The sequence below is a fragment of the Emericellopsis cladophorae genome (genome assembly GCF_022114955.1).
Source record: "Emericellopsis cladophorae strain MUM 19.33 chromosome Unknown NODE_1_length_1489480_cov_119_871856, whole genome shotgun sequence".
NCBI lineage: Eukaryota > Fungi > Ascomycota > Sordariomycetes > Hypocreales > Bionectriaceae > Emericellopsis > Emericellopsis cladophorae.
In genome coordinates, this window is record NW_026250926.1 from 1,252,805 (window position 1) to 1,274,986 (window position 22,182).

Consider the following 22,182-nt stretch of genomic DNA (forward strand, 5'->3'; position numbering starts at 1 on the left):
GCCAGATTAAGCAGATGCGGCCTTTTGCGCCGCCTTAGCAGCCTTCCTCTCCTCTCTTGCCTGGATCTGCGCCGCCTTAGCAGCCGCGGCCTCTGCCTTGGCAGCGTCCTTCTTGGCCCTCTTCTTCTCGGCAACTGCGTTCGACAATTGCTCGACTGCCTGGCGCCAAGCCACGAGCGCGGGCTCGCTGGCAACCTTGTACGATCGCTGCTGTGCTGCGTCCATGTTCTTCCACTCCTGGACCACCTCGCTGAAGATTACGGAGCTGCCCGACTGGCCCTTCATGCGCTCCTGGACGTACAGGTTCATGCCCTCCACAGGCTTCTTGGGGAGACGGTCATCTTCCAGCTTTGAAAACTGCTTCTTGGGGAGCGCCCTCCGTAGGCGGCTGCGCGCCAGGTTGGCGCTGTAGACATCGGCTACATCGAGGCTGGCCAGCCAGGACTGACGTTTGTTCTGGTATGCTTGACGGTTCGCCTCGGCCTGAGAAGCCAGACGCTACAAGATAATTGTCAGTTCTGTTTCGTGGAGTTGCCCAGGATGCGCTGGAGCTTACCTGCTTCTCCGAGGAGGAGATGTCCTTGAACCTAGCCGACAGCTCTCTGACGTGCTCGGCCAGCGGCTTCTGCAGGGGCGTGGGCGTGTTCTCGCCAACAAAGATGGTCCACTCCGTCTGTCCCGCGTGCGGCCCAGGCCTTGGCTCTTCCTTCAGCAAAGCCCTGGCCTTCAATTCCTTGATCTTCTTCTTCTCAGCCTCCTCCGGCGTGGGTACCTTCTTGGGCTTCTTGACCGCAGGCTTCTTGGCCTTGCTAGTCTTTGCCTTGGCGGCCTTGGGCTTGGTAGACTTTTTGGCCTTGGTGGCCTTCTTGGGCTTCGCGGGCGAATCTGTCGCGGTCGCTTGGCGAGTCCTCTGTGAGACGCTGAAGCTGCGGATAGGAATAGCGCGAGCGACAAAGGTGGCGCGTGGAATGGCAACACCATTCGTGGTGAGCGCGAGTCGGTTACCGGCGACTACGCGACGGGCGGCAGCCCGTCCGACTGATGTCAACATTGCAATAGCTGCTTAGCTATGTTTGGTACTGAAGTGTGGCGGCAATTGGTGTTCTTTTGGGTCGTGCAAAAGTGCGCAAATGTCGGACAGCTTGACGTGCTCTCGTGCTCCTGGCCCGAGTTTGAGGTCGACGGGCTGGCTGAATGATGAGGGCAGAAGGGACATGGACCTTGCTCGCCTGCATGCGTGCAGCGTGAAGTACAGCAGCTGGTGAGATGGCGCTAGTCCAGAGCTGGCATGGTGATCCACCAGAGCTCCTGCCAGTGTTGGAGCAAATGAACCAATCAAGGGCGGTGATGTCAGCTACGGAGGTGGGCAGTAGGCAGCCATGACCTCGCGTTTGACTAAACGTTGAAATGCTAACATAACGCTGGACAAGGATCTCGTCTACCAACACCCAACATCAAGACTCCCATCAACCACCTAGAGCCCATCAACGGCTCTTACATCTTCGACTTGCAGCTTCCGCGAGCTTCTGTTCCTTGTCAGACCTCAATCTTCCGCCGACACCGCCAACGTCGCTCGGTTCCTGCCCGCATATCCCACCATCTTCGAATACCAACTATATCATGGATCATCGACCACAGGCTTGGGGCCGTGTAAGCTCGCCCGTATATTTTGAGGTCAATTACCTCGTGGACTGACATTTCTGCAGCCTCGCGACGATGTCTACGGAGCTTACGATCACTCGTTCATGCACACCAACAGCCACCCCAACCAGCACACCCAGCAGCCCCTCGTGACGGGTACCTCAGTCCTCGCCGTCAAGTACAAGGATGGCGTCGTCATCGCCGCCGATAACCTGGGCTCCTATGGGTCCTTTGCTCGCTTCACCGACATCAAGCGTCTACACACCTTCCAGGACACTTCCGTCGTCGGCTTCTCGGGCGACATTTCCGACATGCAGTACATCACCCGTCACCTGCACCAAAAGTCCATCGAGGAGTCGTACGCATCGTCCAGCGCCAGCAGGAAGTCCCGCCTGTCGGCGGCCAACCTCCACACGTATCTCTCCAAGATGCTCTACCGCCGTCGCTCCAAGATGGACCCGTTGTGGAATCATATGCTCGTGGTAGGCTTCGACGACGACGAGAAGCCGTTTGTCGGCAGCGCGGACTTGTTAGGCACCACCTTCACTGCGCCCACGCTCGCGACTGGCATCGGTAGCATGCTGGCGCAGCCCCTGCTCCGCACCTACGCGGGCACCGACGAGGAAGCCGCAGAGCGCACAAAGGAGGAGGCCATCAAGGTCATCCAGGAGTGCATGAAGGTTCTCTTCTACCGTGACGCCCGCAGTCAGGAGACATACTCCCTAGCGGTTGTGTCTCGCGAGGGCGTGGAGATGAAGACCAGCGAGAAGCTCGAGAACATGAGCTGGGCCTTTGCCGACCGCATCAAGGGATACGGAACGCAGACCGTCTGAGTTTAGTTGCCAATCTAGGCTATGAATGAATGCACTAGACGTGAGCATGATCAAATATTTGTCCAAGCCAGCGTGACAATGCTCTCGGGAATAAGATGTTGGAAGCTTCAGACTAACATTGTAAAGTTTTATACACAATCGACAACGATACGTGGGGTGCTTACAGACTGCTACCTGGTACTGTCCACATTCGCCCACGCTGAGAATGTGAATAAAACACCAGCTTTCTTCTGACGAGACCTGTCTGCACTCATGAGCAGAACCTTGTCTGCCAAGTTTGTAGCGTATCGTAGCCAACAGCATCGGACAGCCAGGAGCGATACTCGGAGACCATCTCCAGATGCAGAACCAAATGGTCATCTACTGGCTATATCATTCGCCCGTGGCTACGACAGGCTTCCCTCTTGGGGCCAATTGTTGCGCGGCCCACCAAGCCCGAGATGCGAAACCCGATTTCGGGTAGCTATCGGCACCTCAATGTCATGTAAACCAGCAGTCAACGAGAGGATAAAAGGAGTTGGAATACTTCTCATTTCTTATGGAATACCAAGCGAATTAAAAAGAACCAAAGTAACACAACATGTCTACTCATCCTTTGACGCACACTGTCGAGGCTGCGAAGCAGCGTTATGCTCTCGCCAACCCGACCTCAATGGCGCTCCATGAGGAAGCCACACAATCGCTGCCCGGAGGCAACACGAGGACCGTTCTACATGCAGACCCTTTTCCGATTTATATGAAGTCAGGCAAGAATCACCAGGTCACATCAGAAGATGGCAAGACGTACGTCTCGACATGACTCTAGGAGCTTGGGCATCGGACGCTTACAAGACACAAGATACACGGACCTGCTGTGCGAGTTCACAGCCGCATTATACGGCCACTCCAACCCCAGACTTCAAGAGACAATCGCCAATGTCGTTCAAACAATTGGCATGAATGTGGGCGCCAATACCCGGCAGGAGACCCTCTTTGCCCGTGAAGTGTGCTCCCGCTTTGACCTCGAGCGTGTGCGCTTCGCCAACTCGGGCACAGAAGCCAACCTCCATGCCCTGGCTGCTGCCAGATTGTTCACAGGAAAGCACAAGGTTGTCTCGTTCTCAGGCGGATATCATGGCGGTGTCCTTGGTTTCAGGGGCGGTGTCCCCGCGAAGAACAACGTCGACAAGCATGATTGGGTTGTAGCGTGCTATAACGATCTGGAGAGTGCCAGGGCAGCCATCAAGACGGAGGGCGTCGCCGCGGTCGTTGTGGAAGGCATGCAGGGTGCCGGAGGGTGCTTTGCTGGCACAATCGACTTCCTCAAGGGCGTCCAGGAGGTAGCTCATGACGTGAGTAGTTGACACCGTCTCCACCATCCCTTACCACTGTTTTGCCCGCGCTGACACTTTTGATCAGGCCGGCGTGCTCTTCATCCTCGACGAAGTCATGACTTCGAGGCTGTCGTCAGGCGGCCTTGCGCAGATGTACGGCCTCAAGCCGGATCTGAAAACGTTTGGCAAGTGGCTCGGTGGCGGTCTCGCCATCGGCGCCTTTGGTGGCCGGGCTGACATTATGGCTACCTTTGATCCCCGCCTCAGCACCTCAGTCGCCCATTCAGGCACGTTCAACAACAACACGCTCGTTACTCATGCCGGGTATACCGGCCTCAAGGAGCTCTACACCTCATCCGATGCCGAGAGGTTCACCCAGCTTGGCGAGGACCTGAGAGCAAAGTTGAACGAAGTTAGCAACGGAACGAAGATGTGCTTCACTGGCCTCGGCACAATCATGGCTGCGCACATCACCAAGTGCGGGACTAGGGAGATCCTGAGAGCAAGTGACGTTGAAGAGGACCAGGTCATGATGGAATTGTTCTGGTTTGAAATGATCGAGCAGGGCTTCTGGCTCGCGAAACGAGGCTTCGTGGCGCTGATCTTGGAGACGCCACAAGAGGAGTTGGATCGCTTCGTTGGGGCAGTTGCCGCGTTTGTCAGCAAGTATCGTAGCGAGCTGTCATTATGAGCGTGCGTGAAATAGAGTTTCTGGAACAATAATGTTCTGGCTGAATTACCCGGAATCTGAGGTACTGGGGAGTATAAGTAATTGACTACCCTGTAGAAGAGGCTGTGATATCGTCGCCGCAACTAGCCGATGCTCAGCCGGCGCATCCTCGAAATTTCCAGTCTCGTCCGCGTGTGAACCAACGACACGCGACGCATCTCCACCATCGTACAACTCTCGCTTCCACCATATCAGTTTGAACTCCGTAAAACAACCAGCCCTGCACCCACAAACAAGACACCAATATGGATTTCCAGAACCGCGCAGGCTCGAAATTCGGAGGCGGTGGCGTAGCCTCCCAATCCGCCACAAACGCCGACCGTCGCGAGCGTCTACGCAAGCTCGCCCTCGAGACAATCGACCTAGACAAGGACCCGTACTTTTTCAAGAACCACGTCGGCTCGTTCGAGTGCCGCCTCTGTCTCACAGTCCACCAGAACGACGGATCATACCTCGCCCACACACAAGGCAAGAAACATCAGACCAACCTCGCTCGCCGCGCGGCCAAGGAAGAAAAGGAGGGCAGGGCGCGCGAAAATGGCGGCATCGACCCGGCGACGGGCCTCCCCGTCGGCGTAGCGCAGGTGCGGAGGAACCTCGTCAAGATCGGGCGGCCGGGGTACAAGATCACCAAGATTCGCGATCCGCACACACGGCAGCAGGGCTTGCTCTTCCAGCTGCAGTACCCCGATGCGGCGCCCGGCGCCCCCGCGCCCAAGTGGCAGGTCATGAATGCGTTCACACAGCACGTCGAGGAGCCGGATCGGAACTACCAGTACCTCCTCGTCGCGGCGGAGCCGTACGAGACGGTCGGTTTCAAGATACCCGCCAGGGAGCTGGACAAGAGGGAAGATCGACAGTTTGACTATTGGGATGCGGACGCGAAGGAGTACTGGCTCCAGGTCATGTTCATGACGGAGAGAGAGGAGAGGTACAATGCTGCGCCTGGGTTGGGCGGCAGAACGTGAAAGGGGCCGATGAGAGGAGGATTTGCATCAACATCAAGATCACCCGCAACGCCCTCGTGTACAGAGGCGCCCACGCAAGCAATGAGGCCCTGCAGCACGCGCGAGCTGCGAATTGTGGCCTCGAGTCTAAGACAGAGCACGTCGGTTGTGGTGGTAAAAAATCAGGCAAGCGGCTTGCGTGAAATGAGAGCGCGCAATACAAGAGCAGACCCGGTACTGTTTCCAGCCTCTTGCGAACGTGAAATGCCAGCACTGGGCCATGTTCAAACAAGAAGAACACCACAGGGAACCCGTTTAATAAAGATACCCATCAGTAAATATATCTTCGTGCTTTATCGCTCTCCATCCGATGTGCATATCCCCTTCCGAGATCATATGTTGCCTATATGCGTCGCTTTTTCTACTACAAATCGCAACTTATAAACTCCCCTACAAGCAATGCAGGTCAAAGTCATCATCATCCATTTCCCCCTTTCCTTTCTTTCTCTAGCGGAAGTTGTTATCGAAACGCTTGAATGTGTATCCAATAAAGGGCAAGCTCATCTCGGGAGACTCCTCCACAGGTGCGGTGCGGCCCTGCTGGATAGCCTGCGCCTTGAGCATCGTGGCGTTGTCCGTCTGGTCAATCTCGTCGGTGGGGAAATAGGTTGTGTCAATGTTGGACGTGAGCCTGGGCTCAAACGGCGCACGGATGCGACGCAGACTGTCAAAGTCGACACCACGGAAGAAGGCGTGGTTCTTGAGCTCCTGGGCGCCACCGCGGCCCAGACGGTTTTCAGTGTTGCAGACCATGCTGTATGATTCGTTAGCAAAAGAGTGACTTGCCTGTGCGAAACAGGATGACATACCTCCGGATCAGGTTCTCTGCCTCAACGCCCAGTGTAATGTCGTCGGGGAAGTAGAGTGTCTGTCTCCAATTGACAATCTTGCGGTACGTATCGTGGCTGTCCTCGGCGCAGAATGGCGGCCAGCCAACGAGACACTCGAACATGATGGTACCCAGCGACCACCAATCGCAGTCAAACGTGTAACCGTGTCCGGTGAAGATCTCGGGCGCAATGTAATCGGGAGTGCCCACAGTCGAGTAAGCCATGAGGCGGCGCGACCGACGCCAGTCGTTGATCTGGGAACGGTTGCTGACAGTCAGATTGATCTGGTCAATGGCGACAGAGCTGCGGTCACGGGGGCGGTTGGAGCGTCCCTGGAGCAGCTGTTGGTAGTAGTTGTTATCGTGGAGCTTGTGGAAACCGGTCGACAGACCAAAGTCTGTCAGCTTGACGTGGCCTCCGCGATCAAGCAGAATGTTGTCAGGCTTGATGTCACTATCGACCATGTTAGTGATGTTCTCATGAGTAAATCAGAACCTGCTGCTCACCGATGAATGAAGCCGAGCTTATGGACCGCGTCAATGGCCAACACAATCTCTGCAATGTAGAATCTTGTGATGTCCTCCGAAAAGATCTCGTACTTGATGAGCATGGTCATCAAATCACCGCCGGGCAAGAACTCCATCAGCATGTACAAAAAGTACGAATCCTGGAACGTGGTGTAGAGCTTGACGACCCACGGACTGTCTGATTCGGCCAGAATGTCACGCTCGGAGCGGACATGTGCAAGTTGGTCCTTCTTGAACATCTCTGTCTTTATCAGAGACTTCATGGCGTAGACCTTGCCGTCGCCCTTCTTCTGCACCAACTTGACCTCACCAAAGGCACCCTTGCCAATAATCTTGACAGTGTTGTAGTTCTCGGGCTTGTCCTTGGTGCGTAGGAACCTCAAGTATTGAGCCTCCTTGCGCCCAGCCGTGGACCACAATTGTTCCCTTCTAGCAGGATTCTGTTGGGGATCCTGGAGCTTCTGCTCCAGTTCGCTTTGTCTGCAGGAAATCGTCAGCTCTGAGCTCTCAGATATGTGGATCAAGCACCCCGTACCTCTGGTTGCGCTCACGGGCCCTCTTGACACTATCTCTGAAAAAGTCCGCGGCCAGCTGGGAGCATTTCTTCTGGTTGCTGTTGGCGTTGCTGCCGTACCTGTCCGGATTACGCTCGGGGGCCTGCTGGAACTCGTGGACGGGGGCCGAAGCAGGCGACGGTACAGGAGGCGCATTTGCGTAGCGATCGTACGAAGGCTGCTGCCCACCACTCCCCGCAGTGCGCGGGCGCTGGCCAGGCGAAGGGCCGCGGGCGTAGCCAGCGTTCCGCGCAGCACCACCTAGGTTCTGGTGAGAGAACTGGTGGGCCAGCCCCTGGTTGGGGTCATTGCCCGGGGTGTTGGATCGAGGCTGGTACTGAGCGTTGCGATCGTCGAGCTGCTGGCCAGCGTACTGGGGAGCATACTGCTGGTTGTTCTGGACAAAGTAGCCTTGGGGGGCGTATTGCTGCTGAGCGTACTGCTGCTGCTGCTGCTGAGGGTGGAGTCCTCCTCCCTGCTGTTGCTGGCCGGGAGGGAATACGGGCTGAGGGAACGTGGAGGGAGTCGTGGGGTATGCCCTGTCGTTTGGCACAGGTAGCCTCTGCTGGCTGTTGTCAAAGTTGAGGTGCAGCCGGTTGGGATCCATCTTGAAGAAACAAGCTAGCTTTCTCCCTGTCGCCGACTCAAGGTCTGTGACAGCGCCGAGGTAAGGACGGGCGATATCGGTCCTGACAGAGCTGGAACCTCTCCAATGTGAATCTAGTAAGCGAAGGTAAGGACGCGCCGACCGAGGTACTCGTCGCTCTGTAATTTTCGGGGGACACTGCGTTCGTTGACCCGGCTCGATTCGACTAGGAGTATCGACTGATAGGGCTGGCGGTCGAGCTGCGAGACAAACACGATGGCGGTCAGGATGAAAGGGTGGAGGGGTGTCCAAGGGTCCTCCAAGATCTGATTGCGAGTTGGTAAGTTGGGTGCTGGAGACGAGAGGGCAGAGACGCTCACCAGCAACGACGTGATGAGACGTTCCCTCTCAACAACGACGAGAGCTGAAGTACTAAAGGAAGAAGCCAAGAGTGCTTTGGAAGGGGGAGCGTCTCGAACAGCACATCCGCCGGCTGTGGAGGTTTCGTACGACGGACAGCACAGGGGACGGACAGCAAGTGTGAGGGGCACGGACCCGGATCCTCGCACTGGACTCCTCGAGCACTCGCTAGAGCACTCGCTAGCCAACGGTGGCCGCCCCTAACTCCCCACTAACTACGGACCGCGCTTAGTTGGGAGTGGGTGCGGTTGGCTGATCGATTGTCGATTCATTTGTTTCCAGTCATCCAGGACAGGCATGGCCTGGGTGGCCGGCCTAACAACAGCCTTGCTCATCACGACGACAAGCGGGCGTGCACCTTTGCGCGGTGCGCTTTCTTCCGCAGTGCAGCGAATATGCACGCCCGTCATGTCGCTTCTCTGGGGCAGGCCAGACGACAGCCTGCATCTGCCCAGGGCTCCTCGTGCTGATACCCCACCATCCCAGCATCATTTTGCGACAGTCGAACACCAACGACGTGCCGTGTCTTCTTCAGGTCGACCGGAAATCTGAAACCGGGAGCAATGTACGCACGACTGTAGCACAAGAGAGGATGTGTGCCACAGTCTGCCTGCTATTAGAGCGAGACGCAGCGTGCGTGCAATATTCAGTTGTACTCGTTCTTGGTCAGCTGTTGTTGATTATCTATGCCATTGCTAGGCCAAGTCACGCAGTTCTACCATGAAAGGTCAATGACGGTCTTTATTAGAGTGTCTCCGACACTCGCAGCATTGTGATCTTCATGGCATCATGTCTCGGTGCGTGCCGCCTGGATGCCTGTCTATTATTATAGCCTACTACCGCAATGCGAAGTAATGCACAATTCGCTGCTGCTGCACACTTACCCAACAGGCTTTCCAGAAGTTTGGTCAAGCACCTCTGTGGATGGGAGTGAGAAGGATATGTGCAAAAAAGTATACAGCTTGGAATATTGGGCAGCTATCTTGCTGCTCATAACTCATTCGACATGTTCAAGTCTGAGTGTTTCCGTGATACAGAGTATAACTTCCAGCTCCAGGAGTTGCTGGTCAATGTCTCTTATCTCACCCGATAAGCTCCGATAATCCCTTATCGCAGCCAGATTTTCTCGCGACGCAGCGCGCCAACTACCGTCGCCATTTGCACCAGAATCTGGCGCACCGCCATCCCCTTTTACCGCTACATTCTTGCTACCTTTTGCTTCGCTGGAACTCATCATGGCGGAACCACTGCCAATGCCAGCCCAGCCTGCCGCCCCCGCGGCGGCACCGACACCACCCAAACCCCAGAACCCAGCCCTCCGCATGATGGGCCTGCCCAACCTTCCTCGGAAGCTGCCCTCACGCAACTGGATGATCTTCTGGGGCATCACAGGCGCATTTGCCTCCTTCATCATCTACGACAAGCGCGAGAAGAAGAGGGCCACCGCCAAATGGCGTCGCCTTGTGGCACCCATGGCGAATGAGCCCATTGGCGCCGCGAACCAGCTTCCCCGGAAACTCACCATCTACCTCGAGGCCCCGCCAGGCGACTCGCTGCGCACGGCGCAGGACCACTTCATTGAGTATGCTAAGCCCGTGCTGGCGGCCAGTGGTCTCGATTGGGAGTTTGTTCAGGGCAGGCAGCAGGGAGACGTGAGGGCCGCCGTGGCAGAGAAGATCCGTCGTCTGAGGCGGAAGACGGAGCAGCCCACCGAGGACATGCCGCCTACAGAGGAAGACAACCTAGAAGTACTGAGGAAGAGGATGAACCTGCCCGAATACCAGGGCGTCAAGGGTGACATTGTCATGGGACGGCATACTTGGAAGGAATACGTCCGCGGGCTACACGAGGGCTGGCTAGGCTCGCTACAAGCGCCGCCGCAGCCTGTCATCGAGCCTAAGCCCCAGACAGGCGAGGACGGCGAGAAGAAGGAGGCGGCGGAAGAGGAGGAGGAGAAGAAGCCTGATCGCCCCCCTCAGCCTCTCCCTCACAACAAGCCCGAAGACTACGCTCTTGCGTCGCTACCACCTACCATCCCCGAGGAGTTTGCGCCCTCGGCACCTCTGCCGCATCCTCATCGCCTTGGTTTCCGACACACATTTGTTCGTCTAGGACGTTTTCTGAACCGCCGCAAGCTTGCCGACGACATTGGTCGTGACGTCGCTGCCGTATGCTTCGCCACGTCGCGGGACTGGAAGCCCCAAGAGGGCGACGAGATGGAACAGCAGCTTGTTCTCAAGAGTGGTGAGAGGGACTGGCCCAAGTTCGTCTGGCAGGACGAGCCCAGCAAGGACGAGGAGGAGAACAGCACGCCCAAGCCCCCCAAGGAGAAGATCTGGGCGTCGCCTCTGACCGTGGACCCTCGCATCACCAGCCGCATGCGCCGGTTCGAGATCACGCCTGAGCTGGAGGCTAGGGCTGCACAGATCAAGGTGCCCGAGGAGGAGATTGAAGGCTGGATCAAGGGCACCTTGAGGGGCGTGTGGCGATGGGGCGCCAGCTCCTTCGAGTCCAAGCCGAAAGGACCCAACGTTGGAAACCTGGACGACTAATCAGTAGAGGAGACCAGTTTGGGGGAGCGTGTAGAAGAGGCTGTCTAGTAAGTTTACTGTACCATCAAGTGTATTCATCAACGATATCCTGTATAGCATCATAGAAAGGGGCCCAGTCACAAGGAGGGCAAGTCACGCCAATCATTATCTTTATTGTGAGACCGTGGTCCATCAGTCGCTGTCGTCCGATTCGTAGCTCACTAGCCCTGATAATGACGGCTTCTTGTTCTGTACAATCGCCTCCGCCTCAGGGGCCGATGTCTTATCCTCACTCGGCCTCGCACCGTCATCGCACTCCTTCTTTAACCCGTCGTCTTTCTTCACATCGTTCACGATTTTCTTCTTCACGCCAAGGCCGCCCTCTTTCTCCTTGCGCTTCCTCTTCCGTCCGCCAACAGTCCATGCCTCATTCTCCTCTGCCTGCTTGGCCGCGCCGCCATCATCACCGCCCTTCTGCTGCTCCCGAAACCGCTTCAAGCCTTCCTCCGTCTCTTTCCTTAGTCTTTCCTCCTCCTGTCTTTTCTTCTCGCGGACCTCGTCCAAAAAGTCCACATCATCCTCGTTCAACATTTGAAACTGATTCGACAGCTTCGCCTGCTCTGCAAAGGCAGCTTCCTTCGCCGCTGCTCTCCCATCAGTCCATGGCCCCGTAATGTCTTCGGGGCATCTCGAAGGCGTGGGGACTGCTGTTACCTTTGTTCTCTTGCAAAACTTCGTACAATGACCTCTCGCCGCCCTCGATGGCTTTCCTTCTGGATTCTTCCCGTTGCTGTCTCTCCGCATCTAGTTGCTTCTGCACAGCTTCCCACTGTGCATTCGTGCCCGCAGAGACACCAGTGTCTTCGCCGGGCCTTTGATCAGGGCGGTCGTCGCCAGAGGAGGATATCGTGCCTCCGGAGATGAAGCGATTGGACATGTCGACGAAGAGTTCCGGATTTGACCGATACTTTCTCCAGTTGCCCGCTTCTGAACGTTGTGGAACAAATCCCCACAGCACTGCGGTATTCGTCGCAGGAGAAAACTGCTTGCTTCGGCGGGATGTGCGACTGATGATCGTACGTGCTCTCTTAGCAAAGTAGCGAGCGCTAGTGCCTGCTTCATCAATGTACCTGCTCGGGATGATGCCAATATCGAGCACAATTACTGGATCACAAGCACCGTAAGGCCCAAAGTGAAGCCATAAAGGTTTGCGCCTTAGCTGTCTATAATTATGATTCTAGACCATAGGTGGCTAAATTCTGCTCGCTAGTCCGAGCGACTTTGTTGGAAGACTGAGTACCTTACGGACATGGCAAGCCAGAGGCGTTAGCCGTAAATCTGCCGAGTTTTGCAAATCCCAACTAAACCACGATCATCAAACATTCAGCCTGTGATTCATCTACATCGATGCAGTAAATGGCGTAGCAAAGTACAATGTAATTCTCGTCTAGGAGATTCTATGTCGTCCCACCTCACCCTATGAATGGTCTTAAAAGAATCAGCCTCGCTAGACACCCTGCGCCTGCTGCCATCCAAATCCTTCGTCAAAGTCATAAGAGCGGCTGCTGAGCCTGTCCTCAACGACACCGTTGCCCGCAGTGAAGAAAACCTCCGATTAAAAGCATGCAATCCTGCCCAATGTACCATAGCCCCCTGTAAAGAACAAATGCCATCCCCAAGAACAATGTCTAAAAAGCGAAGAAGAAACCCATGGGAGACCAGCTTGACGAGAGCAAAAGGCCCGCACCATGCGACTCCGCTGAATGTGAAGTTTGAATACAACACCAAAATAAACCTCCCGTACCCCATTTTTGTACCGGCGATGCAGAAACCACCATGCCGAAGCAAGCTGACAGAAGGAGATTTGTATATACTGTGGCAAAACTTGTCACTGCGTTTCATGCCACAGATAGGGTTCGGCGGCGGACGAGAATGTGGTGCCTAATGTGCGAACGGTGTGAGCAATAGCGGCGTCTCACATTGCATGAAAATGGAGCGTCTCTCGCGCGCTCGTCGTATCGCCTGAATGCCCGTTCTATGGACGGACAACCCTGCCGTCGTAGACCTTGGAAGGCCATGTAAATTGGGGCCGCTCCCATGTCCATCGCCAAAAGAAAAACGTGTCTTGAAACGTTCGAAAGGGAAAACGCCGGTTGAACCATGGTAGACGTGTACCAAGAAAAAGCAGCAAAAAAACAAGAAAACGACAATGTGCTGTGCATGGGACTCGAGATGCGGCTGGGTGAGACCCAATTCTTCCGCACATGATCACGCTGTCGTGCCTGGGTATCGAGATCGCGCGTCGTTATTTTTTAAGTGGAAGATAGGAAACAAGGAAAGTCGTGGTCGTGAAAAAAAGAAGAAAGCCAATCGATGATGCTGCCGCGTTGCGTTTGAAATGCCGCATGCCATGACAGGCAATTACAAGAACTTTTGAAAATTCGATAAGACTCCGGGGTCTAGCCCATCACAGGCTGACCGTAGCCATGCGATGTGAAGTAGGGACCCTCCTTGAGAGGGCTGGCGCAAGATGGGCAGTTACACTCAGCCATGCCGTGCTCCCAGATGTTCTGGTGCTGGTTGTAGGTGTAACCATGGGCACTGTACGCAGGGGGGCGGCTCGAGTAGAAGGGATTGCGAGCAGAGGCCTGGTGGAAGCGCCCATTGTTGTACTGAGCAGCGGCTTGAGAGAACCAGTCGTTATAGTGCGCATTGCTCGACACTGCCGACATGCCATAGGACTCAGGTGTACCGTAGCCAGAGTCGGGCGGTGTGAGAGGGGCGCTCCAAGGATTGCTGGACCAGGCCGATTCTCGTGAATGATAGCTACCGTGCTGGTGAACCTTGCCCGCCTGGTAGCGGTCAACTTCCGCCGCCTGGTCTTTTAGATAGCGCGAGTACGACGAGTGACGAGCATCGTGGTATCGGCCAACCTCGGTGTTGATGGCGGGAATACGGGGAGTCGCTCTCTCGCGAGAGGCTTGCAGCTGCCTCTTCTTGGTGTGCTGCCACTCCTTCCAATTTTCCAACCAAGCCTGGTAATCCTTGCTCAAGTCAAGATTGACGTACAAGCGCCATGACATGGACTGCACCCAGTCGAATTCGAGCGCGTTGAGCTCCGAGACAGATATTCCACTGACTTCGGACCAGGATCGATTCTGGAAAGTGTTGTCGTCCAGGAACTTGCTGCCAAGGAGCAGGGACACCGTGAGGTAGCGCCAGACCTGACCCTCGGTCGCCGTATAGGCGCCTTGGGTCTTCATGGAGTTGATCCTCTTTGCAAGATAGTTCATGCCGAGAAGAATCGTGGTGCTAGGCAGACGCGTAGAGGTCAGGACCTGAGACACGAACTTGCGAAAGCCAGGTGTCACAGTGGCCTCGGGGGTGACAACCCTGATCGCCATGTCGGCAACGTATTCGGCCATTACCTCGACATCGTAGTCGAGGACGGCGCAGACACCACCAGGCATGATGGGAGGGAGAGAAGGGCCGACTAAGACCTTGGATAAGATCTTGGTCGGTGAAGGCGGTTTCGGAATTGCAAATGCGGATCTCGAAACCTCAATGCTTGAGAAGCGCCGTAACAATAGGAGCGTGTCTAGCAAGATATACTCGCCATTTAACAAAGATTGTGTGCTAGTTGATTCCGCGAGAATCGGCACAGGGAAAGCAGGGTCGGTCGTATCGTAGATTGAAGTAAGGTCGTGACCGGGGTAGCCGGAAGGTCGTGAGTGAGATGCCGTAGCGGATGCTCGAAGGAGATACCAAAAGTCTGTTTGGAATCTATGTTAGCAAGTGGTGTCTGGAGGAGTGCTTTGGTCCATTAGACACGGAATGATGTGGTGTAGATTGGGCATTCGTTGGCAAGCCTGACACAGCGGCTCCACGTCGATGCTCGCCATCACCATGGTGTTGACGGGTGCTTAGAAAATTGACTTGATCCGGTCTTTGTCCAAGATGCAGTGAGAGCTTGCGTCGCAAGCCATGCTGCTGGACCCAAACATTGGGGCTCCGCGTCCCGCGTGTGAAGATGGGTTGTACAGTGGTGAATTGTGACATACCTAGAACAAGAAGAAATGCAGCAGAGTGGAATTGCTAAAAGGAATCGCAGCAGGCTCGATGATACGGAGTCGCGAGCAGCAATGTGCCTTCCAAGATTTCCACGCTGACCGGGGAGATGGGCCAGCAAAATGTGGACGAGGCGTGAAGGATGAGCTCGTTCGCGATGAACTTGAATCCTGAATCGACGAACAAAAGAATATGTTCGTGACTCGGCTTGTCGTGAATTCGGCGGATTCGAAGTTTTCGTCGAAAAGATGGGAGGAGGTCGGGTTTGGAGGAAGAGGTTGAGGAAGAGAAGAGAGTGTAAGATGGAGAGACGGGATAGAAGAGAATGGTGAGGTAGGGCCCTGTGCTAGCCGGGGCGGGTGCAGATGGACGGAGGGTGCGTGGTGGTCCCGCCCGTCGCTGCCTCAGTGTGCCATGTCCGTACGAGGTGTCTGTCAACACCAGAAAACCCAGCCTAGCGCCAAAAAAAAGTCTCGTGCTGCGCGGAAACGGGGTCTGCAGCAGAATGATGACCACTTGCCAGGCTTCGCCAGGCAGGCTTGACCAGGGTGCCCGGGGGACCTGGGAGCCTGGGATCGCCAATAGTGGCACTGCAGTCCCAGAAGTGGACTGGACTGATGGCCAGTGGAGGCGTGGAGGGAAGAAGGGGTTCGTTCCTTCCTGCTGTCACTCTCAGGCTGTGGTCTGAGTGGCCCGGCCTTCAAAGAATTGGGGTTTTCCGAGTCATCTCGACCAATCGCAGACATGACCACGACAGAAAGTACCGCAGGTGCGCTGACGGAGCAGATGGCTAGTTCTGTTACCATTACAAAAATTACTCGCACTGACGCATATAACCCTTGGTGCTCATTGGCTGAGCCGCCACCCCTGACCTCAGTTCCGTTATTTGCACCCACCGCTGGCTTGCCCAGCAACAGCACGCGCATCCAGCCAAGAGACTGGGCCGAGATGATGCTGGGGCGAATGTGACAGGCTCAAGGTACGTAGGTGGCAGGCAAATCTTGTGTCTTCACTCACCATGTCAGGAGGTATCACCGTGTCACTTCCAGGCGGGCCTGGGAAATCTCAAGGTGTTGCGCAATAGGCCCGGGCAGGCTTGTGACGTTCCGAGCTTTTTTCAGGGTGTCGAGAAAAGACTAGAGTACTACGTATAATAGACTCAACTGGTGATTAAGTACTACGTACGTTAGCCAGGTGGTCAGGACTGGACTCAGCCGTGGCCTGGACCAGGCTGTGAGCGCTTCTGTGACTCCACAATTCTAGTCACTAGGCCACTGACAGAAAACCTCTCGGCAAGATCGCTGAGCGGAGCACTGACTAAATACAGGATTCTTGCGTCAGTTCTGCAACAACATGGTTTACGCACTATTATTGTCTAGGAGGCGCCCGTCCGTTCAAACTTCACGAACTGGCCACGGCCCACTGGGGCCTGATCAGGGGGGCGTGGACAGTAAAGGACGTCATGAATGGATTGGTCCAGTCAGGTGACCACGACCAAGACCGACCGAAAGGCTAACTGCAAATACCTAGCTAATACAGCAAGTCTAGCAAGAATAATAATAATGAGTCCCAATAGTTGCATTGGGTAGTCAGTCATTGCTTCGTCTTGATTAACCTCCAGTCATATTGAGCATCGAGCAGTAGGTTGCATTGCTCAGGTACTGATCGTTCCGGGGGGTGCTTCTGGCGCGGCAGGTGTCTACTCAGGGAGGCGCAATTTCCAAGCGGCTCACGCACTCGGAAGTGCAGTCGCAGCTTCTGCGTTAGTCACGGACGCCAGCCACAAGGTACAAGGAGCAAGATACCTGGTAGGATACAATCTATTAATGACTAGTCTACTATACACGTAAGGTAGTGGTAATGACAAGTATCCGTAATTTATTCATCCCGATCTCAAGGGTAAGGGATGCAGCACGCTCGAGTGGAAATGATGAAACAAGCAGCCCTTATCATCGAGGTTATATTACGTGCTGACGTCGACAGGCCACTTTGGCACGCACGTAGTATGTTCAGTGTTGCCTCTCCTCCCGCCACCGTGCCACATCCTCAGCGTCATCTCAATGGATCACCCTGCAATGCACCTGCAGTACCTCCTCGATTGCCCGTTTCGACAGCCACCATCTGGTTCTAGTCAAGCGACAATCGCGGGACAACAACAGGCCGTCTCGCCCGATGACGCGCCGTTTCGAGCGGTGGCAACGACATGAACCCCACTACGTATTGACACACAATAGGGCAGCCTACTGTATTTACAAGTTGGCAACCTGCCACATACGCTACGGCCGGTCTGAGCGGTACACAAGTAATGCACTCGTGCGTTACCAGAAGCTCGATACGTACATGTAGTGCAATCACCACGCGGCCAAGTCGATGCACTTATGCAGGATTAGCTGAGAACGTCTGGCTTTCTTGTCAGGTTGTAACGGTGACCCCGTCATCCTTTGGGTTTATTCTTCGGACTTGAAGGCGCCGAACACCCGTTAATCAAAATAGAGCACAAGGGTCGTCGCCCCACCCTGCACCAACAATTAGGCCTAAAACATCATCAGGCCAACAGCCTTCTTTTTAGAGGGTGGCTTCAAGCGACTGGCGCTCCTTCTATGCGCTGTGATAAATATGATCACTGTGCTGAAAACAATCCTAGAGGGTTTGGAGATGTCGCAGTCATCAGTGAGCAAAGCGAATTGCATACCGCTACTTGTACGGTAGTGCGTTATTAATGTTGACATGATCATTTCTTTCTGCCATTTGCTGCAATCCTAATTGAGCCTAGCGATATCAATTAGTGCTTGAAACACCACGGCCAGAACCCTGGTAACGCTTCACTTTATTAGGGGTCCTGCAACCTGGGCTGTGTTTGAAGATTTCTCCAGTCTCCTGCCCCCAGCACAGATGAACTTTGTGCCTTGCAGGTTTTTGTACCGTAATGCCACGTACCATTTTTAAATACCACTAACAGAATGAAGCTGGCTGGTATTAGGTACGTATCCGTATGATGACCTGGGATTATCTCTGCTTGACAGCTAGTTTGCCTGACATCTCATTTAGCGTCACGAGCCAGCCAATGGCTGTGGTTCTGTTATTCAATCACCAGCATGCTATTGGTATCAGTTCACTCAACTAATAATGATGAGGAGACGGGCGGAAGGCTGGTTTCCTATCTTCACAGTGTGATGGAATCATCGTTGGACAGAAACTTCTCGTTAGCCGCCGCTTGTGCCAACTGCTAAAAGGTCTGCCGCATGCGTGATCTCCAGCGGCGGAGTGGGGTGGTGCGCATGCACAGAAGCCGGTCGACCGGAGTCTTTTCAACCTTTTGCACACCGCTACAACTCAGCGTGGCTCTACGCGTGCCTCATTCGCTGTTCACGATGGCTGCAGGACATTTTCCCCGCAAACCACTGCAGCGCGGCGGAGAGCGTTCGATGTTTTTCTCTGCGTTCTAAACTTGGCCTCCCGTACAACAAATCTGGGGCGTTGGACCTGTTATTATCGGGCGGCTCGGGCGAGGATGGCGACGACCTTTGCGAGGCACTGGATAAGACGAGATTTGGTGCTGCGGAGCCTGCAGGCAACCAATGATGATGTAGTCTCATCACTTGGTTTCCTAGCTGCCCAAACCAGCGCCCCATACTCGGGCAAATGTGCACACAGACACATGCGGTAATGGGTAAGTAGTTGATAGTTGTATGGTTGAGTTACTTGGACGCATCGATGTAAAAGTCATGTGACTACAAACCTCGACCCGGACTTTGACGCCGGTGTAACGCACCCGCGGCGATACGTATTCGATTCAATTGCTTGTTTGGGGCAGATCGACCATATGATCCGTGCGTGTGTTTTACCTCAATGAGGCGGCTTGGGGTCATGATAAGTGATGCCTTGGTTTGTAGTCGGCCACATGCATCCAGCTCGACAGCATAGGCTTACCTACCCTGCACAAGACGCGCGCCATATCGCCTTGGGCCATCCGGCGTCGGTAGGCAACGATATTACTACCGTATATCAGACTTGAGCGCTGATTCCAACTGTCTACTGTTTTGACGATTTCTCTGGGCATTCGCGCAACGGTTGCTCTGGTTTCGGCGTTTACGAATCATGAGCCTCATGAACCTCATGGAATCTTATGCGAGGGTGTACAAGTTATGACACGTAGTTCGAAACACAGTTGTGGTCAGCCAGTGAGCCAATGTGTGCAAAATTAAACACTGTATTATTACTAGCATGTCAGACGATGCACGCCATCCCAGCTGACCCCATCATCATCAGGGGGACCGCGATATGTTTCACATAGGCACGTTGTAGCGCGGAGCTGGACCGTGGCTGCAAAGGGAGCGCGAGACATCACGTCCATGTGCATAGCGAACACACACACAACGGTACTCAAAGCCTCTCGGCGCGTCTCGGGGTTTGGGCGGAGTGGGTGTCAACACAATATCGCCCCAAAAGCCACATCACTGTAGGACTGTCACATCGTCGGTTCCTCCACAGCATGGTCCAGAGCGCCCCCCTCTTGTTGCGATGTCAAGTCGGCCTTTATCGGACGCGGCTTGTGAATGACTCCTCACTGCTGTCGCTGCAAGAGAGAGGAAGAGACATTAGTAATGGCACGCGCGTCGGCCGTAGTGGTCTAGTAGGCACAAGCGGAGCCGTCCGCGTTGGCTTGCATGCGTCGCCAAGGCACACGTTGCGTAGCATGAGAGGAGTGTAAGGAGGGGGAGAAGAGAGGGATATGATGAGAAGCCTTCATTCCTTAAACTTGCCAAGCAGATGTATGGTGATTGTCGCCCGATGGCAGTCTAAAATGAGCTCTTTCAAAGCAGGCCGGCCTGACTCACGCCCGCACGTGGCGACGCTGATTGATAAATCAGAATTGGTATTGGCAATTGCGACTGATACTGGTAGAGCACAATGCATGATCCCCTTCAGATCGGCTCCTAGAACCCCGAAACGCCTTATGAACCTCCCTTCACCACATCATATCCAGGGACGTCACGAGCACAGCCTGACGGATGAAGCACCGCGAGGCTGAGTTCTCATCCTGTCCCCTGTGCTTCCCCTATCCAGCCCTCTTCGCCTTGACCTGACCGCTGTCTGTCTAGGACATACTGTAAGGAACAATGGCTTTGTCAATGACGGGTTCTCTCCTGGACATGGTTTTGCTTTCTGCGCCCCACCTCGACTTCCATTCCATCTCGTGGTCCAGGGCGGTGTCAAAGGCCTTGCGGCATTCAGGCGGTAGCAGACTCTTGATCTCGTCGGGCACAACGCCTAAGCCATTGAAGGATGCCAACGGGTCGTGGGCATCCCTGTGTTCGTAGGCTCCCTTGGAGAGACCCACGGGTGGGATCTCAAGGTATGTGTCCGTAACAAAGAAGTTCTTGGCCACTTTGGCTGGAACAGGCGTGAAGATGGTATCTTCCGCGCAAGCCTTATCCTCCTCATCCACAGGGACCTGCTCGATGCGAGCTCGCGTTGGCTGCATCATCTTGGGATAGTGCATGGTATTTGTGTGAATGTCGTAGACGCCAGCGTTGTTGAGCTTGCGGATTTCGTTGATTCTGGCGTTGAAGATGCTGTAGTATGGTTAGCAAACGGTCCCCAAGCTGACTGATCCAATGCGATACTTGCCTTGCCTCCCGCGCGTGCTCAAACATCCAGTTCATATCATTCAGATTGACCTTGCGCTTAGCATACTGCGGCTTGCCATTTGGCACTGGCACCGATGGCGTCTGCGTGTGGTACACCGCACTGGCGCCGTGCCAGGCGACGTACTGGTTCTTGTTGTACGGCTCGGAAGGGTTGAAGCGGTCGTCAGGGTCAGCAAGCTGTCCCTCCACCACGCAGTCCGCCCTCGCCTGGGCCACGTTGTAGTCATCGACGATGCGCTTGCCACCGATGATGATGCGCGCACCAAACTCGCGGAAGACCGATCGCGCTGTGACGATACCGATGGAGCGTCCCTTGTATGAATGCGGGATGATATCCCGGTCAATCATGTCCCGCTTCTCGTCATCGTCGACGATGATTTTGTGCAGCTTGCGATGCTTTGTGAAGAAGAGATAGCTGTCCCGGAAGCCCACACAACGGGCGGGCTCGGTCGACAACATGTACAGCCTCTCCCCCCTTCCTAGGACGGTGAAGACACGGCAGCGATAGTCTCGCCCGCCCGACAGATTTCCGTTCTTGTCCACTTTCTGCTCTCCCTCTGGATCCTCGGGAAGAACGCACTCATCGTTGGCAATCTCGGCAATTGTCCCCTCAGCGTCAATGACCTGCTCTGCCTTGGGCGCGGAGGGACCGCCCTTTCGTCCACCACGACCACGGTAGCCACCACGTCCACGGCGGCGAGGCGTGTCGCGGGCTTCATCGTACGGCACGACGACCATGGGATCCCAGTCTGGAGGCTTGTTCTTTGGTGGCCGACCCAGGCGCTTCCTGCGCACCATGCCCGCTGGTAGGGGTGATCGCTCGCGCTGGGGTGGTGGAGGAGCGGCCCCCCCCCCCTTGTCCTCCTCCTCCTCTTCTTCTTCTCGATCCTTCTCACCATCTGACTCGCCGTCTCTGCTAGCCTTGTCGTCTTCGTCCTCCTCATCGTCGTTGTCCTCTACGTGCTCCGAATCCTTGTCGTCGTCTTCGGGGATGGGGACCTCCTCCTCGTTCGTGGCATCGGGCATGGTCTCATCTTCCCCTGGTGCTTCGTCGTAGGTCTTGGGCGTATTCTCTGCCGTTCGCGTTAGTCGCAGGCGAATTGGTCGGCGCGGCATGCCGGCGGGTGGTGTGTCCAGGCAAGGACAGGCAAGCCTCGCGACGTTGTGCAGAAAACAATATGCTCGACAGGGCCAATTCGTTGTCGCACACACTAAGCTCTGTCCGATATCACACGAGGGGACAGCGCGACAGACACGGAAAGTGAAGGCGTACGTGGAGGAGGAGGAGGAGGGAGGATGGGGTGGCGGATGAATCGCAGCAAGTTGTCATTTGGCACGAGGGAAGGAAGGGACTTACCCAGCGCAGCGGCGGCCTTCTTGGCGGCAGCGCGACCGGATCGACGGCCGGGAGGCATGATGGGCGGGCCTGGGACTGTGATGCCCGCCTTGTTGAGATGGGAATTCACGAATTAGGATACGGTGGGCGGATTC

The 22,182-nt window shown here is 55.3% G+C and overlaps 9 protein-coding genes across 9 annotated transcripts; 4 read left to right on the top strand and 5 right to left on the bottom strand.

Moving 5' to 3' along the window:
* Positions 1 to 6: 6 nt before the first annotated feature.
* On the bottom strand, positions 7 to 1,051 carry J7T54_006289 (uncharacterized protein; the record flags this gene model as incomplete). The annotated part of the gene is made up of 2 exons (XM_051505879.1): positions 7 to 498; positions 557 to 1,051. 2 exons carry the CDS (start codon positions 1,049 to 1,051, stop codon positions 7 to 9), a joined length of 987 nt encoding a protein of 328 aa, XP_051366806.1.
* Positions 1,052 to 1,620: 569 nt separating this feature from the next.
* On the top strand, positions 1,621 to 2,474 carry J7T54_006290 (Proteasome subunit beta type-like protein; the record flags this gene model as incomplete). The annotated part of the gene is made up of 2 exons (XM_051505890.1): positions 1,621 to 1,650; positions 1,707 to 2,474. The coding sequence occupies 2 exons, from the start codon at positions 1,621 to 1,623 to the stop codon at positions 2,472 to 2,474; spliced, it is 798 nt and encodes a 265-aa protein (XP_051366807.1).
* A 580-nt stretch (positions 2,475 to 3,054) lies between these two features.
* On the top strand, positions 3,055 to 4,478 carry J7T54_006291 (aspartate aminotransferase family protein; the record flags this gene model as incomplete). Its single annotated transcript, XM_051505900.1, has 3 exons — positions 3,055 to 3,257; positions 3,313 to 3,805; positions 3,873 to 4,478. The coding sequence occupies 3 exons, from the start codon at positions 3,055 to 3,057 to the stop codon at positions 4,476 to 4,478; spliced, it is 1,302 nt and encodes a 433-aa protein (XP_051366808.1).
* A 284-nt stretch (positions 4,479 to 4,762) lies between these two features.
* On the top strand, positions 4,763 to 5,485 carry J7T54_006292 (Pre-mRNA-splicing factor-like protein; the record flags this gene model as incomplete). The annotated part of the gene is made up of 1 exon (XM_051505911.1): positions 4,763 to 5,485. One exon carries the CDS (start codon positions 4,763 to 4,765, stop codon positions 5,483 to 5,485), a length of 723 nt encoding a protein of 240 aa, XP_051366809.1.
* A 486-nt stretch (positions 5,486 to 5,971) lies between these two features.
* J7T54_006293 (Serine/threonine-protein kinase cot-like protein) lies at positions 5,972 to 8,042 on the bottom strand (the record flags this gene model as incomplete). The annotated part of the gene is made up of 4 exons (XM_051505922.1): positions 5,972 to 6,278; positions 6,334 to 6,807; positions 6,861 to 7,361; positions 7,417 to 8,042. The coding sequence occupies 4 exons, from the start codon at positions 8,040 to 8,042 to the stop codon at positions 5,972 to 5,974; spliced, it is 1,908 nt and encodes a 635-aa protein (XP_051366810.1).
* Positions 8,043 to 9,694: 1,652 nt separating this feature from the next.
* On the top strand, positions 9,695 to 10,993 carry J7T54_006294 (uncharacterized protein; the record flags this gene model as incomplete). Its single annotated transcript, XM_051505933.1, has 1 exon — positions 9,695 to 10,993. One exon carries the CDS (start codon positions 9,695 to 9,697, stop codon positions 10,991 to 10,993), a length of 1,299 nt encoding a protein of 432 aa, XP_051366811.1.
* A 171-nt stretch (positions 10,994 to 11,164) lies between these two features.
* On the bottom strand, positions 11,165 to 11,909 carry J7T54_006295 (uncharacterized protein; the record flags this gene model as incomplete). Its single annotated transcript, XM_051505945.1, has 2 exons — positions 11,165 to 11,616; positions 11,687 to 11,909. The coding sequence occupies 2 exons, from the start codon at positions 11,907 to 11,909 to the stop codon at positions 11,165 to 11,167; spliced, it is 675 nt and encodes a 224-aa protein (XP_051366812.1).
* A 1,522-nt stretch (positions 11,910 to 13,431) lies between these two features.
* J7T54_006296 (Meiotically up-regulated like protein-like protein) lies at positions 13,432 to 14,442 on the bottom strand (the record flags this gene model as incomplete). Its single annotated transcript, XM_051505956.1, has 1 exon — positions 13,432 to 14,442. The coding sequence occupies one exon, from the start codon at positions 14,440 to 14,442 to the stop codon at positions 13,432 to 13,434; it is 1,011 nt and encodes a 336-aa protein (XP_051366813.1).
* Positions 14,443 to 20,009: 5,567 nt separating this feature from the next.
* Positions 20,010 to 22,106, bottom strand: J7T54_006297 (Chromatin structure-remodeling complex subunit-like protein; the record flags this gene model as incomplete). The annotated part of the gene is made up of 4 exons (XM_051505967.1): positions 20,010 to 20,068; positions 20,150 to 20,616; positions 20,738 to 21,764; positions 22,049 to 22,106. The coding sequence occupies 4 exons, from the start codon at positions 22,104 to 22,106 to the stop codon at positions 20,010 to 20,012; spliced, it is 1,611 nt and encodes a 536-aa protein (XP_051366814.1).
* Between the last annotated feature and the right edge of the window lie 76 nt (positions 22,107 to 22,182).